General features: G+C 41.9%; 1 protein-coding gene across 2 annotated transcripts; it reads right to left on the reverse strand.

Annotated features, from left to right (window-relative positions):
• Nucleotides 1-556: 556 nt before the first annotated feature.
• Nucleotides 557-15,695, reverse strand: anxa6 (annexin A6). 2 transcript variants are annotated; one of them, XM_017426672.3, is made up of 25 exons: nucleotides 15,540-15,695; nucleotides 14,520-14,576; nucleotides 11,060-11,144; nucleotides 10,876-10,970; nucleotides 10,650-10,763; nucleotides 10,460-10,550; nucleotides 10,255-10,334; nucleotides 10,104-10,160; nucleotides 9,637-9,730; nucleotides 9,300-9,395; nucleotides 9,147-9,205; nucleotides 8,844-8,966; nucleotides 8,700-8,758; nucleotides 8,466-8,544; nucleotides 7,763-7,844; nucleotides 7,252-7,346; nucleotides 6,972-7,085; nucleotides 4,635-4,725; nucleotides 4,472-4,551; nucleotides 4,255-4,308; nucleotides 4,073-4,166; nucleotides 3,901-3,996; nucleotides 3,196-3,254; nucleotides 2,927-3,049; nucleotides 557-1,062 (listed from the first exon to the last, which is right to left on the reverse strand). In XM_017426672.3, exons 2-25 carry the CDS (start codon nucleotides 14,520-14,522, stop codon nucleotides 1,003-1,005), a joined length of 1,983 nt encoding a protein of 660 aa, XP_017282161.1. In that variant the 5' UTR covers nucleotides 14,523-14,576; nucleotides 15,540-15,695; the 3' UTR covers nucleotides 557-1,002. The 2 variants fall into 2 exon arrangements, with proteins under 2 accessions (XP_017282161.1, XP_017282160.1); XM_017426671.3 differs by having other exon boundaries at nucleotides 2,912-3,049.
• Nucleotides 15,696-17,430: the final 1,735 nt, after the last annotated feature.

Genomic DNA, 17,430 nt, shown 5'->3' on the forward strand with positions numbered 1-17,430 from the left:
TGGCGTGCTGCAGGGGATTTCCTCGCCACATATGTCTCTTTTTTTTCTCTCTCTCTCTCTCTTCTCTTCTTTCCTCTTTTAACTCGAAGTGGCCTGACAACAGCTGCGCTCACACACAACCAACCGAGGCGCCAACGAGAGCGCAGGCAGCTGCGTCGCGCTTTCCTCCAGCATTAACAAGTGCAAACGGAGTACGTGATGTGCAAAAAAAAAAAAAAAAAAACGACACGAGAATGTTAGGCATTTTATGCTGCCATGTTTGAACGTAGATTCCGTTCAAACTGTATGAACTAAATGTGTTCATGAGCTGGTTTCTGGTATTTGTATTCCTCATTTATTTAATTGCCTGCTTCACTTCAGCAGAAGCAATAACTTGAGGGTATTTTTGAGCATGCGAGACAAAAGAGGCCTTGAATTGGACCGGGAGTTTCCTGGTGTTAAAGATTTTAGTTCCCATTTTGTTCAGCCTTGTGTTATTGCTCATCAACACAGTTAATCATTGAATCGCCCTGCCAGTCTGAAACAAGTGCACATACTGTGAAAAGATAAAATAAAATACCCGAGAGAGAACATTGAGTTTATTAACCTTTGGTAAAACACATCATTTATTACAAGAACAAAATGAAATAGTTTTTTTGTAATGAGGGTTGTTTTATTTGGTTATATTTAAAAATCACAGTAGTCACTGGGCGGGTGATAATCTGAAGGCACTGCTTGAACACCTGCTAATGGACACGTATTTCTGCACTACGAGAACAGCTTCATGTGACATTTGACACCGTAAAAAAGACAAAACAAATCGTACCGCCAGACTGGGGAAACTAAACGCGAAAGCAGAAAGCCGGCTCATGACGCTGAGAGGTCGTCGTTTCAGCGGGTCGCTTGATTTGGCTGGGGGGAGTTAGGGACACCGGCGTGAAACACACCTGCCCCGACTCTGTGAGCGAGCGCGTTTTCGTGGACACTGAAGCCAGAGGACGGAGCTGCAGGGACGGGATGGGTTTAGTCTTCCCCTCCGCAGAGAATCAGCAGGGTTTTACGGTAGTCTCCTGAGGTATCACTCTGAAAAGCAATGGAAAACACACACACACAGCAGGAGTTTGAATGAATGGGAATTACTGCTCACGTCTGCTGACATCTGACCACCAGGGTTTACCTTGGCTTTACACAATAGCGAAACTGCAAATCAAAAACATTCAAATAATAATATAAAAAAAACCACTGTGGTCAAAAGTGGAATTACCCGTTTTATCAACTGACTCGCATCATTGATCATTGACCGACAACAAATATACAGTATAACACGTGGGGGGAAAAGTTGCTTTTTTTAGTGAATTATGCTCATTTGCTGTTTTGTAAAACATATGTCAACCTATCAGCACCTCAAAATATAAAATTATTCACCCGATGCCTGAAAAAATTAAAATACCTCCTTTTATTTACTTACTATTAGCTACGCTCTAATGGGCACCTATGTCAAGTTATGATAATTTCCTTCTTTAATGTGTATAATGACTCATTTATTTACTAGCAAGCAAGACAACAGAAACAAATGTATCTTTGTTTAGAAAGATATCTTCTTAATATGGATTTGAAATGCAGAACCTACAGAATGAACAAAGAGTTGCATCATTTTGCATTCTTCAGGCTTTAGGCCTAATTGAGCTAAACTTTGAGGTTTCTGCTGTGTTAAAGCGTTTTCCTTCTACTCTCAGAGCTGCTGTAACTTGCTCACCAAGCGTTACGACTTCAAGCACTGGCTTCACATTTATTTTACTTTAACGAAACTGCTCTCATTCCAACGTCCTGGAAGCATCTTACTGACGGCAAACGACCAGTAGAGGAAACATTAAAAGAAACCAAATGTACATTTGTGTGAAAAAGTTCACACAAAGAAAAAAGTTTTGTAATGGATACAAAACTTTGTTGTATTTACAGCTCAGCCGATTAAAAAGAACAACATTTAATATAGTTTAAAACAAGTATCTTGGTTGATGATCTTACAGTTTCATTTACCATCTGTGCACAACGTGCTTGCTGACATCTTGCTTTCAAAACTTGTGTGGTTTTGGATAAACTCCAAGCTCGTCCATTTTTACATTACACCCAGTTCAGGTGATGTCCCTGTCTCAGTCTCCACAAACAAGTGGAAACTGCAGGGAGGTGGATTCACACGTTTAACTAGAAACGTTTTACAGCGACTCCTGTAGCAGTTTTAAACGTACCCCCGTTCGCTGGTTTAAATTTTAAGTTTCTAAGATAAGCATGCACACGTAGAAACTGATCAAATGTGCAAATCGGCATCGTTTTTTTTTTTTTTTTGCGTTCAAACTTCCCTGAAACATTGTATTCATACAGTAGAACAGAGTTGCATATGAAAATACCAAACTCTTAAAAAGTAAAACGCACAAGGCAAAATTTTCCATTTGACACAAACTTCAAACTAACCACTGTACTGCAACTCTGCCGTCCTTGCACAATTTGATAACATTTCTGCCAAAGCAAATCCAGGGCATTCTGCTCGCTACTTTGTATTGGTGTCATGGTGATTTCATCTCTGGGTTGTGATAGAGCTGTTTTTAGGAACTCTCATCTCTGCAGCCGCCAGCCAATCACACGGCAGACGTAAAGAGGAAGTCGGGTTAGGGAAATTCCTAAACAGCTGTGCAGTAGCCACATGCCTGCAGTCCACCGCAGGAAGCTATAGATTAAAGTACCCCACCACCTCACCGCAGCAGCAGCAGCAGCAGCCGAAAGATGTGCAAAAGCATGCTCACACAGAGCGAGACAAAGGCAGCGGTACAGATAAAAAAATTAAAAATGTAAAAAAATAAATTAAAAAAATGCACACGTCAAACGAGAGGCAGAACAAACCAAACAGGAGGGTTAGTGAGCAAATCCTCAGACTTACAATCGCAGTCTCTACCTGGATGAATTCATGGAGGGAGGCGTCGTGCGTCTCCTTGAACTCTTTGCGAATGTTGAACAGATCAACTTCGCTGCGGGACACCATGATGCGGATCAGCGCCCTGTCGTCCGTGCCGAGACCCTGCAGGGGGGGAAGTCAGCACATGCACTCTGTTCATTTTGGCTTGCTAAAGCAGCCGCCGCCGATCGCTGAAAAAGGCTCGAGGCCGTATCAGTTTGTTTCGTTTGGCTCTGACGCCGCGACGCGTAAATCCCCAAAATAAATACCTTCATGGCTTTATACAGACGGTCTGCAAAATAGGAGGGCTGGTTCTTCACGCTGCGAACTGCAAGAAGAAGACAGAACAAGGAAAAGTTATGATGGATGCATGAAAGGACTACAGTCAGAAAAACCAACAGAAAGCCAAATTTAATGAAATTATTAATATGTCAAAATCTGTCAAATTGACAAAGTTATGGCCTTCTTTACGTTTGCTAAGGTCGATTAGCTGTAGCTGCCTTCTTGAATGGGGGTTGACTTAAAAAGTTAATTAGTTGTCTATCCAACGATTACTTCCCGACAGTTTCATTAATATCCACCCAGTGATTCATGAGATATTTTGCTAACAGACAGACGGTTAATGCCCCAGCCTTAAACAAATATCTCCCTTGTCCCGTTTGCTCTCAGAGCATGCATTGAGGGTGGCTCTCAGCTACTACCACACCAAATCTTAGCTCAATATCTGTGAAGCCAATTGGGTCGTAGCCATTTTTACGTTTGCGAGGCTGATTAGCTGCAGCGGCCATCTTGAAATGGGCTGACTCCCAAAGCTGATGAGTTGTAGATGTTCATCCGGTGATTACTTTGAGCCTTTCATTAAACTCCGTCCAGTGATTGTGAGATATTTCGCTAACAGACAGACACACTCACAGAAACAGGTGTAATTATCAGGACTTCCATGGCGGAGAGCAACAATTAGGCTTCATTATTACCTATTGCATAAAAGGCATTTTTCACGTCTCCTGACATGTGCTTCTTGATAATCTGTTCAATGTCCTTGTTGGAGCATTTGACAAACTCCTGGAAGACTGCGAGGAGAAGACAGATTGTGATCAGTTAGTGTGAGCCGGTGGTTGGATTTATAAATAAACCACCATTCTTCACCTTTCCTGAGGTGGGGGAAGCTCCTGGTGCACAGAATGCTCATAAACTTCATCTCCATGTCGTCAGAGTCGGCGTTGCACGCGTCTGCGAGTTCCTGTTGAGGTTCAGGAACAAACGTTTCATCTGATTGTTCCCTTACGCAGAATGAAAGACTGAATCGCTGCACCGGACAGAGGCCTCACCTGAGCGTCTTCACAGGCTCTGTCCACGTCCGCGGGGCCCTCCTCTCTCGCACCCTGACCAAAGCAGAGAAGGCCAAACGTCAGTTTTTAGCTCGCTCACCGTTCATCTCATGAACGGCATAGAAAGGAATAAAATGGAGGCGGATGAGTGGATCCTTGTGTGTGTGTGTTACAGAGAGTGTGGGCGCGCAGTCAGAGTTCTCGCGGTGGCGGTTACCTGCACGAGAGAAACGAGGATGCGGCAGAAGTGGCCCGACGTTTCTGACTGCACGGCGTCCTCCAGAGTCTTCTTATAGGCTGTGGAGGACAGCACGGTGACGGACGGGATAAAGTTTTTTTGTTTTTTTTTAAATCCTCACTTTTTTTGTTTTCAAACTCACCATCCCGGTAGGCTGCGTTCATGGCTTGGATTTGCTCGTTGCTCCTGGAAACCAGGATCTCGATCAGAGCGTGCTCGTCTGTCCCCGCACCCTGTTCGAAGGTCAGAGGTTTCACTCATGACGTTTTCACAGAAAAAAATAATAAAATCAGATGAAGACCACACAGTTAGGATGACACATGGAGTCCTGTAGAAAAAAAATCTAAAATTGGCATTTGCTGTTTTGTTTACACCCGAAAATCTGAAATAAATGCCAAATAAGTCTTTACAATTTAGTTTATTCAAGTCTAAATGCTAAAGGCTTAGCATTCCTTGACAGAATGCATATCACCCGCCGTCTTTCAGTATATGTCGAGGATGACTCTCAGCTACTAACTGACTGAGTTGCAGCCCTCTATGGGTTTTCTAAGACCAGATGGCTGTGGTGGCCATCTTGAACTGGATTCCCTTCAGAAGCTAACCAGTTGTAGATGTACTGCCAGTAGAGTTTCACTGAAACCTCTCCAGTGGTTCATGATTTACTCTGCTAACAAATGCATACTCAGACACAGGCAAAAATATTATCGCCTGTCTTTCACCTTTCAGCAGCTGGTGATGATAACATTTTAGACCCTTCAGTGTTTCTGTTTATTTACGCCTCCTTAATCTGAGACTACACAGCATTTTCATCTCTCAACCTCAAACGGCGTCTCACATTTTGACTTGCTCTTTAAAAAAAACAAAAAACAAAAAAAGAACAAATGTGTTCAAGAAGGTATTTAACGTCAGTCATCGGTGCCCACATGGGTCAGGCGCAGGTCATCTTGTCTTTATCTTTGCTGCCGGGTGACGCCCAACATAAGAGAACTCGGACAAACCGCAAAATCAAAACATATTGTGCGGATTTTAAATTGAATGTCATGGAAACCACCACAAAGAAGAGGAAACACAGCGGCGAACAATAAATTCCTGCCGAAACTGAGAAATGACAGCCAGACATGTAAAGTGGAAACCCCGGGCAGCGCACTGTTATAGCAAAAAATAAATCAATAAATCAGTCATTAGGACTCAAAAACTGATAACAAAAACACATAAAATGTGCTTTACTTTGATTAGAAAAAATAAAAATATGAGAGAGTTGCATTGAAATATTTCTATATATTGTGTAATATTTGTTAATAATTGTGTGAATGCTGATTCAGGATTAACACAGTTGTTTTTCCTGTTTTTTTATTTTGTCACATTTTTAAAAATCTGAAGACTTTGTGCTATTTTAGCCATTCATATGCTGCATCAAAACGTTCAGCTCATTCTGGAGATGTGTGCTACAACTTCTGGTTTTTGTAACTTTTATACTTTTTAAAATATTTGTTATTATTTACATACATTTCCCCCATAGGAATGCACTGAGATCTCTTCATCTCCTTTAAAAACGTTCTTTTTGCAAACTTGCTATAAATTTTTTTGTCTCCTTAGCTAAGTTTAATTGTCATTATCCTGTCTTGAACACGACTTTTGTCTCATTATTGGTTTGGGACCTGTTCATCGTCACGTAGAGCATAGTCATTCAAATAAGCCAATTCTAAAATTCATCTGCTATAAAACGTCTAAAACTGACATTCAGTCATCAAGCTCATTCAAAGTTAAGGGTGACTCCGCTGCTCTGCATAAGGAAAAGCAAACATTACTAGATAAGTTATAAATAAATCAATTTGATTATCAAATGCTTCCTAAGTACTTTTGCTGTGATGTTCCCACGCTGGCTGCACCCGTGTCTTTCATACTTTCTGCAGGCTTGAAACACATTTAAAGAGTATCTTACATACAAGTTTTTGTGCATCTAAAAACTCCTCAAAGTCCACATGGTAATAAGCTCATTTGAAAGTGAGATTCACTAAAACGATTTCAACATTTTATCCTTTTTAGCCAAGTTTTATTTGCTATAAAGCCAGTAAAACAATTCATAACTGCTAATTAATTGCCAAATTGTTGAGTCAAAGACGTCAGCATGGTTTGATACAGCACAGTAATACATTAGTCTGAACAAACGTTCATCCATCGTCATCAAAACACCTTAGAAATACAGGCCCAGTATTCCTTGTAGGAATGCATATCGCCCGCCACATTTCGTGCCAGTTTCAGAGCATGATGAGAAGTAACGAACCCTAACCCCACCCCTAACCCTAACCACACCAAACTTTAGCTCAGTGTCTGTAAAACTCACTGAGGTCATGTTTGGGTAGGCTAAGATCGATTAGCCTTAAATCAGGTTGGCTGATTTAATAAGAAGCAATCATAGTGAGATGTACACGTTTAAACAAAACAAATTAGATGTTTTTTTTTAAATCACCTACATTACCTCCATGGCCTTTCTCATCATTTTGGCATCAAACTCAGCTGGGGTCAGCATGAGCCCAATGATCAGCCTCTCCAAGTTCCTGGACAGCTCCGACTTCAGGTCCTTCATCAGATCCTAGATGGCGATCAGATTCAGCGAGGTGTTAGAAAGTTGTTACAAGAAACGCAACATATATTACAAGGGTTTGATATAAAGCCAGGAGAAGGTTGGTTTTTTTAAAAATAAAGCTAAATAAATCCACCCGTTTTAAGTTGAATTTTCATGTATTTGCTTCTCTCACCCTCCCCAGCTGGGATTTGAAGGCCTGTCGGATCTCCTGCCGCTGGGCGTTGCTTCTGTTTGCGACAATTTCAATGATCGCATCTTCATCTGTTCCTGTGGTCAATAACATTAGTAATTAAAAGCCCACCACTTCTTGAAGGAACACATATTTCTCACTGGCTTTCTTGCTAGGATTTTAGACTTAACAATATCTTGTGTTGAGATATGATGGAGATGTACCAGTTTTGGCCAAACCTTGAATAAACTCGTTGGGAATGACTCCCACCTTCTACCGCATAAACATTTGACCCAAAATCTATAACGCTGGCTGAGTTATAAATATTTTGTGTTGACTAAAACTGGTTGGCTGTGGTGGCCATCTTGAATTTGGCGGACTTCATAGATTCACATTCAGTGCTCACTTTCTGTGAGTTTCACTAAAATCTGCCTAGCTGTTCATGAAACATGTTGCTAACAGACATTAACTTCAGCCGCTAGTGCTAAAGTTTTAAGCTAGAAAACTTGCGTACCGAAACCCTTCATTGCTTTCCTCAGAGCTTGTGCGTCGGCTGCAGAGTCAAAACCGGAAGCAGGGTGGACTGTGGGCCTGAGCTGAGGGAGTGGAAATAATAAAAATCAGGATCAGATATTTTAATACCTACATATGCACACAAACATAAAAGCAACAGAAACAATCTGTGATCAGATCACATATGTTAGATTAAAGCAAAACCCTAATAGGGCTGCAGAACATGCATGACAAACATTCCTATTAGGGTTTGCAGCTCAAAGGTTATTTAGCAGATTGCAGCTGAATCAGCACTTTGGGTTTCATGATAGTAATCGGTGTTATTTGAGGGGGCAGGTGCCCTCAGTCAGATTTCACGACACCAACCAACAGCGAAAACGCTGTCAGGCTGAGAAACAGCTCGGTTAGTGAGACGAGCCTTTTGTTTGCAACAAACGCTGAGACCTTTCTGACATTTACCCTCCACAAGTGGACTGCAAGTGGAGGTCCGGGGAAGGGGATCACAACAGAAACTATTTGTACTTCAGAGAACAGCATTCTGATCGTATCCAGAGCGAAACAAAGCCACTTTTCTGCGCGGAACATGGCCTCAGCACAAGCTTGCAGAAGCGCCATTGTGAGGCCAGCAGGCGCTGGAGATTCCAGGCATGGCCAAGCCAAACATGCAGCGACACATCTAAGGTGGGAGCGGACGGGACCCAAACCTGCACTTTGGTCATGGCACTTAATTCCCACATCTTGTAGGCTATCTGAGCCGCTTCGGGGAAGAACTCTCCAGCTAAGCTGTAACGATTAGTTTGACACAACAAAGCAAACTCAGCAAAGCCAAATGTTGAAGCTGAAGATCTTTGACCTCAGAAAACATCCACCGCTAAAGATTGAGCGTCTGTCGCCCCCTGCTGGTTACTGCTGCTGCCTGCAGCCAAGCTGTGACTTACTCATCATCTCCTCCACACAGATGGAGCAGGGTCCTCTTGTAATCTCCTGATGTGTCATCCTGAACCACACACATACAGAAAGTGAATATTAGTGCTGCATCTGTGCATTTAAAAAAACAACTAACATTTTAGTTGGTTTCAGACCTTGATCATGTTGTAGAGCGACTTCTCGTACTGCAGACGGAAACACTCTCGGATGTCCAGCATGTCGATTTCAGAGCGAGAAATCATGATCCGGATCAGAGTGTTGTCAGCTGTGCCAAGGCCCTAAAAAAATAGATGAAAAACAAATCTTTCAGTGACTAAATCTCACGATAAAACAGACTGGAATCCATCTTTAATAGGAAAAAAATCAAATAAAAATCAGTCACAACGATTGTGCTGATGAAGCTTTTTTTTCTGTCTGCGGACATCATGGGAACAGATAAAGTTACGGCTCATATTTACCTTCATGGACTTGTAGAGGCGCTTGGCAAAGAACATGGGGACGCTCCTGATGCACTGGACTGTAAGAAAACACCAGAAACGAGGCCTGGGTTAAATAAACGACTCTGCAGGTTCTGTGTGAAAATAAAAGGACATTTTCAGAGTTTTTCTCACCCACAGCCAGCATCAGTCTTTCAAAGTCTCCAGACAGTTCGCTCTTAATGCTGTCCTCGATGGACACCTCCGCAATCTTCTCATATTCATCAAAAACTAGACAAAGAAAGGGGGGAAAAAAGCATGCGATTTAGCGAAACACTTTTATCTCAGCCAGAATTTTACAGAATTTTGATTTCCTGTTTTAATGCAGCTGTATAAGAAGTCCCCAGTCTTTGTCCTCCATCCGCAACCCGTTTGTGAAGTACTGGCGGCTGCTTTTAATGTGCCGTTAACTCCAGGAGGACCTGAGGTCACAGTGTTCGGCTCTTAGACGGCTCTCTGTCTGCGAGCTCACCCATCCGGAGGTGGGTCACACTGCGGTTTCCCAGGGTCATGATGAATTTGGCCTCGTCTGTCCCCCACTGCTCCTCCCCTGCTGCGTACAGGTCCTACACAAAGAAATAATGATAAAGAGCGCACAATTAAACACAGCCAAGTTCAAGGTTAGTAATTTGATCAAACACAGGTTTTTATTGCTAAAATAGCAGCTTGGTGCTACCTCTGAGCCCCTACTAGTCAAGCTCTCTGCACATTTTTAGGATTAAGTATACATATTGGCCTCATCTGTACTACTATGAATATATTTTAAACTTCTTCCCCCTCCCCTTTCAACACTTTTAGCAATGAATTACTTTAAAACATATTATACGGTGTCTCTTTTACCTTCATAAAGTCACAATAAGTGTAATAAACGAAGGCCGAATGGAGTCAGCGCACTCTGACGTGCATGTTCAGGTGAGTAAGAAATATTCAAGTTCTCACTTGTGCGTCCTGCTGCACCAGGTCTGCATCTACCACTCCAGACTCATCTCTGGTCCCCTGGAGAATCAAACCAGAACAACTTGGGCTTTAGAAACGCGCTCGGCAACTGGATAAATCCCCGCTGATAGCTTCAGCTCCTGGGTGAACTGACCTGAAGCAGAACAATCAGCATCTTCTTAAAGTGACCTGACGTGTCTGCGGTAATGTCCTCCTCTATGTCCCTGTCGTAGGCTGGAGACACACACACACACACACACACACACACACACACACACACACACACACATCAATGCAAACGGCTGCCAGATGCAAACATAACATCTGATTACTAACAGATGTTCCATCAAGCTCCTTACCATCCTTGTAAGCTGCAACCATCTCGTGGACCTGTTTGTTGTTTCTGGAAGCCAGGACCTCAATCAAGCATCTCTCGTTTGTTCCGAGTCCCTAAAATGAAAAAAACAAACAAACAGTGAAGTTAAATTTGAAGCAACCGCTGCCTTAGATGAAGCTGACCGAAGAGAAGATCTGAACAGGGGGTCTTACTTTGACTGCGTCGTGGATTTCCTTGGCATCGTGGTAGGCCGGCGTTCTCATCAGGCTCACGATGAGACGCTCAAATTTCCCCGTGAGCTCGTATTTCAGATCTTCAATCAGATCCTGATAAAACAACATTACATTGTACGTTTCGAAAAACACACTCTGCACCTTAACCAAAGTCCCAGTTTGTTCAAACCGTGTCTGTTAAATTAAATATGAAATACTTAAGCACCTGTCCAAAACTGCATTTGTACGCTGAGATGATTTCCTGCCTCTGAGCGTTGCTCCGAGACGTGATCAGGTCCAGGATGGTTTCCTTGTCGCTGCCTGAGGACAGACACTACCGTGACTGCTGGGTTGAAGGTTTTATTACATCTCGATGCTGCTCATCAGCCTCAGAGGAGCGAGGAACTCACCGATGCCTTTCATGGCGTTGTAAAGTGCCTCAGCGTCGGCAGTCGGATCGAAGTCCGGAGCATCTGATATCGTGCCTCTGAACACCTGCAGGAAGAAGAAATCATAAAAATTTTAAATAATATTTTGGTAATCAGTAAAAGTAAACGGTTGGAGCAGAAATAAACTGCAAAAAAAGAGTAGAACAAGTTTTAAATACAAAACACAGTTTTTCGCTCCAGTAATGACATTACTTAAATACATTTATATATTTTTGCCTTTCATGATCTCAGAAGGTCATGATGTTTTTTCTGCCTAATATTTACCTGCTAAAACCCGAGAGAAATCCAAATTGTGATAACAATTCAGTCCCACCCAGGTGTTTGCTGTTTGTCTTGTGGTGTAAAATGCACCATAATGAACAGCTAAAAGGTTGAGCCTGTGTCCCACTATAACAGGGTCAAAAGACAGCATGGTTATTGCACAGGTGTGCCTCAGGCCGGTTAGATGTACTGCCAAATTCTCCGAAACGTCTTAGGAGACAGCTTCTGGTAGAGAAATTAACATTTAATTCGTGGGCAACAGCTCTGGTGGACATTCCTGCAGTCAGCTTGCCAATTGCACCCTCCCTCAAAACTTGCGACATCTGTGGTATTGTGCTGTGTGATAAAACTGGCCTTTCGCTGTGTCCAGCCTAAGGCACACCTGTATAATAATTACGCTGTCTAATAAGCATCTTGAAATGCCACACCTGGGAGGGGGATGGGTTATCTCAGCAAAGGAGAAGTGCTCGCTGACACAGATTTACACACACAAATTTGTGAACAATATTTGAGAGAAAAAGGCCTGTTGTGCACAGAGAAAGAGTCTCAGATCTTTGAGTTCAGCTTATGAAAAATGTGAGCAAAATCAAAAGTGTTGAATTTATATTTTTGTTCAGCATATATATATATAATAAAACACTGGACATAAGGCTGCTGCTTTTCTGCAAACATGATGCTTCAATTTGTGGCCCTGTTTGGTCCTGCCAACCAGCATGTTAGGTGTATTTAATGTAACCTTTAAAGTTAAAAGGACATCAAACAGATCTGACAGCAAACACTTTGTTCACAATAATGCAATTGGCTAAAAACCTGTGTTGGATGCAACCAAATTTTTGATTTATTATAGTAAGTATTTAAAGAACTGTGATAAAATCAGGCTCAAAGCTCTACTGAAGACCCCTTCTGGTTTTGGTTCTTGAAATCAATGTTTCTGAAACTTCTGACCCACAAAATAAGAGCGGCAGAGGCTCGTGACTCAAAATTATTGTTGCTTGAAGTCTAAAACCAGTGTTAGTAAACTCTTTAAACAAGGCCACAATGACTCGTACAGCCTCAGCAACCACTATCCTATTTTAGCCATCATAATGTTCTTATTTTTTGTAACTTTTATGGTAAAAATATGACATTGGCAATAACTTTATTTAAGTTTACTTTCAACAGATCATTTCAAGTCTGCCACCCTGCTGTTTTTGTTTTACACAAACTGAGGTTAAAACCCCAACTGTGGGCACTCCTGCTTTTACAGAACTGCTATAAACCTTCCGACCTGCGTTTTAATCAATTAGAAATTCACTTCGACATTTCCAGAACATCAGTTTTGCACAGTTTATTCTGTGAGAGCGTTCGCTTCCTTCTATGGAGTGAGTGCTGGACGGTGTGAAAGTGAAACTGGTGGGTTGGTGAAACATTCAGGTCTGCAGCTGCCATCTCCCCTCCCAGCAGATTAAAGCAGAGTAAAACCTACAGTGGGTGTGTTTCTGAGGCCCACTCATGTGTGTAGAAGTGTGTGTGTTGGTGTGTGTGTGTGTGTGGTAGGGGTCAGGTTGCACACAGACCACCTGTCTTTCCAAAGTCTTGACATACAATAGCTCAAATACAAGATCAGACATCAGAGAGGAGGTACTTTATAATGTACATGTCTGAATGGACTCTAAATGAAAAACTGACCCCTGACCCTTTATTTCAGCCCCATGTTTGTGACGAGCTCATTCACTGGGGGAAACTTGGCTCAGGAATCGATGACTCCTACACTCAAAAAAAACAACTCGTTGTTGATTCATAAAACGCAGAGAAAAGTCAACATATTCTTTTAGGACTGATTCAGGTTTTTCTTGTCTGAATCCTTTTAATTGGTTTCATCAAACAAATTGTCCTTAGTAACTATTTGTCTTTTTTTTTAAGTATCGCAAATGAAACATGTTAAACTGAGACGAGGCTCATTTTGTTCATCCTGGTAAATTATATTCTGGTTCATTCAATAAGTTTCTCAAATGTCCAAGTTAAACTGAGAATCCACAGTAGTGAAGAAGTTCAGTCAATCTGAAAAGATTCTGATGACTATATTACAATAAAGCAACATAAATGCTGCGTTCCACGTTGGAAATAAGAGCTAAACCTGGACATGAAACCCAATTTTCAACTAAATGTGTTCTGGTTGCAAGTCAGAAAATTAGTGGGGTTAGCTAATAGTTGCTCTCTGTAACCAGAAAAACTAATATTAGCAAAACAAGGCAGTAATTTTAATGAGTTCAAACACTGTAGCAACAAGTTTAATAATGGGATTTGTACAGTTACACGTGTACAACAGAAGGGAAACTACATTTTTATTGCTGCAGCTATAACTACATTTTGTGGTCTGGAGTTGTTTTAAGGGGACAACAGTCCACTCTGGTCTTGGTCTCGCTCCAGTTAAAGGTTAGCTTGTCCTCCCCGAGAGCACTTCTGCCTGATATTTTGTCAGTAGCAATTTCTACTGCAGGTAGCATATTGATTACTGATTTTAAATAAAAGAAACTCCACAGAACATCTTTTCTAAAGAAATCTGAGCCCTTACCAGTGTTTGATTTACATATAAAATGAAATCACTTAACAAGCTACTCTCCATACTTTAGGTTATACAAATACATACTTTATTTAAGATGATCTAACTCATGCCTTGGTTGGTGTTTTAGAGCATACTGCAGCTGCAGCTGTGGAGATTAACTCTGCATTAAGGCTGACAGCCAGAATGTGCTCTCCTTCCTGCGTGCGCACAGCGACCATCACTCAGTAAGACAGCTGCAGAGCAACCAGGCCGCAAACACAAGCCCTGGCAACAAACCTTCCGACTAAACCGGCTGAGTTCGTCACGACCGCCTTCAAAATCTAATTTGGACGTTTAAATTATGAACCGTCGACTCCTCCTCTCCTCTTTAATTGAAGCTCGGCTCTGGAAACATCTCGTCAGGTGCGCCCGTGTGCCAGCGCAGGTAGCAGTGACACCCTACACTGCTGGCTTTATGATGTGGAGGGCTCACGCGGTGCCAGGTGACAGCAGATGACCCCGCTCCAGCCTCCACTTCATTCATCACCAAAACAAAACCGGTCACGTTAAACAGACACAAGATCTGCTCGGATCACTCTTACACAACACAAGATAAGAAGGGTCTCGCCCGCTTACCATGTTTGTATTTGGTCGTCTGTGCCAACGCCGCTCACAAATCAATAGTTTCGGGGCCTAAAGGGAGAGAGACAGAAATGCTGACTTAGAGGATGCATTGCACAAAAAACCCCATCACTGTACTGCTGGAAAGCAGCCATTGTCCCTAAAATGTGCAGAAAGATGATGTTGCAAAGACACATTGTGATGATCTCATCTTTGCTGGGTGAATTCAGTGATAGTCTGTTCAGTTTGCAGCCAGTCAAAACTGATTCCTGTGAGGACAGCTCAGAGCGCAAACAGGGAAACCATTTTCTCTGACCCCTCACTCGACTAAAACGGTTTACTGATAGACGGAAATTACATTAAACAAACCCGCAGGGAAGCTAATGTCCACACTGTGCCATACACGCCAACTCATAAAGCAGCCATTAAGAAGGACGTACGGAGGCTGCAGTTAATTTTCCTGTTAACTTTTCATAACTTCATAAAAAAAGAAAAGAAATTAAATACAATGAGTTGATGAATATAGACATAAAATTGAAAAAATGCTCAATTTTGCAAACGTTCCTCTCATTTTAAACCTATAAAAAGGGTTTGAAATGCTCAGTGTTTGCTCCAGACTGCAGTAAAGGTTTCCCAAAATAGCATGAAGACTTTAACCTAATGTCAGAATCACAGTGTAGGGGGGGATCTGGGGTCTCTACAGAGCCACACCCTGCTGTGTCGCCCCCCTACCTCACACACTGCAGAATAAACCTGAAAATCTTTCAATCTAACTGTTCAGGGAGGTTTTTGTTTTTCTAAACTAAACTTCAGCCTCTGTCTATCACATTTTTTCTTTTACAATTAGAACAAAATCCAACTGTTCTCCAGAACAGTTTGCCTCTGTGCACCAAGTCACAGAGACACCTCTAGAAAATGAATCAGCAAACTTTGCTCAGTGAATGTCCGACGCAGTGCCATATCTCGATATAAACCGGATGAAATCAAACAGGGGAGGGGAAACAAAAAGCTTCCAAATAACAGATATGGGCTTACCTTGTCTGAGTAGGAAGAATTAGAGCTGTGTCTGGTGGTCCTGCTGTCTCTAGTAGCATAGACTGCTCTGTCTGCCCCCCTCCCTCCTCCCTCTTGCTGGTCAGATTCAGGCCGCCTCGTTGCGTCTCCTGTGACGCAGCGACTCCGACGCTCGACCGCGCAGCATTTCGGTGCGTGAGAGGAGTGTGTGTGTGAGAGAGAGAGAGAGACGGAGAGAGAGAGAGAGAGACACGAAAAGCAATGCTGTTCATAAAAAGAAACGATTTGAAATATACCCCCTCCTGGCTGAGTGGCAGGGTGATACGGTGCGCATTTGGGTCATTTTTTACGCGCGTCTCCATTTGGAGTGCGTAACGTCTGCAGCCTCCTTTGCGGCTCTGTAATTGATTGGGACACGTTCAGCTCCAACAAAACACAAAGCCAACAGCGAGTTTGAGTTCGTGAGCTTCGAGGGCTGATTTTAAGACAGCAGGAGGAGCTCGCTGGCAGCGAGACCTGAGAGCTCGTCTGCTCTATTTCTGTCGTGTCAGGAGTTCGTTCCAGTAAGAGGGGGAGAGACATGCAGGCATAGCTGAGGGGGAGGAGGAGGGGGATAGAGAAACAGAAACAATGTCAGCTTGGTTAAGTCAAAGTGTCCAAAATGTAAAAATAAAGAAAAGAAAAGAAAAAAAAATAGTTACTAAAATTGGTGCGACCAAAGGAGGGCCAAACATTGATACAAACCACATGCTTGATTCTAAAAATAACTTTCCACTTGATTTCCTGGAATTTATCTGCTGTACATATAATAACGTGATGCAGGAGGGTTTTCAGATACTCCAACAATTTTTTTGGAGATTAGGGTGGCAGAACAGAAGAGAACTATCACAGTTCACTGCCCTACAAAGCACAAGAATGACTCACTAAAAGGTTTTTTTTTTAAATGTCAGTGTTCACCTAATCAGTATTCTAAATGCATATTTATTAAACTGTAGTTATAAAGGTAAACTTTTCACTGTTAGACATGGTGAGATTATGGTTCAGTATCATCTTGTATTGCACAAATAGGTGTTTAAAGACAGTCAAAGAAGTGATTAATCATCACATAATGACTAAATAATCAATAGGTAATCAATATGATATTATCTATTACCAATGAGACTCTTAGAAAGTAATCTGCAAGATGGTTGCCACAGCTGGTCAACATTAGTGAATACAAAATGGCTAAAACTCAGTCAGTTTCACAGCTGTTGCGTCAACATTTGGCGTGGTAGTAGCTGAGAGTCATCCCCTCCTCATACTCCAAGCGCAAACAGATCGCATGAGAACTAGGAGTTTAAAACTTTGATAAGGAAGCGAGCGATTTGCAAACCTCCAATGCATGGTAATTTTAATTAATATTTTTAAGTGCTCAGCTGATGTTGTACTCAGTTCTCACAGGAAATGTGTCTGTTTTGATGCTTTCTTTTAAAAAACTGCACTAACAATCTTTCATTTAGCTGATTATCTGTCATTGTATTAAAAGAGAGATTGAGCCACATGAGGTAAACAATGAAGGAGGTGGGAAAGACTCAGAGATGAGGAGCCGTGGTGTCGCATACTGACATCTTCTGTTTCCAAAAGGCACTGCAGACTGAAGAAAAAGACCTGAGAGCTATAAAAAGAAAATTAAAAAAAACGATTAAAATCTACTAAATAAAGCACAGCTGATTTTTGCTGAAGTCAAACACACAATCAGGATTAAAAAAAGGAAAAATATGGACAAGTTACTAGCTTTTTTGTCATGTATCCTGAAAGGTTTTGAGTGCATCAGTAATTTTTAAAACCCATTTGATTTTTCCAGCTATCTTAAAAATCCTTTAGGTCTTATTTCATAAAGCACAGAGGTACTTGGTTGTTTTTTTGGGGCAGT

The sequence above is a fragment of the Kryptolebias marmoratus genome, linkage group LG9 (assembly GCF_001649575.2).
Source record: "Kryptolebias marmoratus isolate JLee-2015 linkage group LG9, ASM164957v2, whole genome shotgun sequence".
Taxonomy (NCBI): Eukaryota; Metazoa; Chordata; class Actinopteri; order Cyprinodontiformes; family Rivulidae; genus Kryptolebias; species Kryptolebias marmoratus.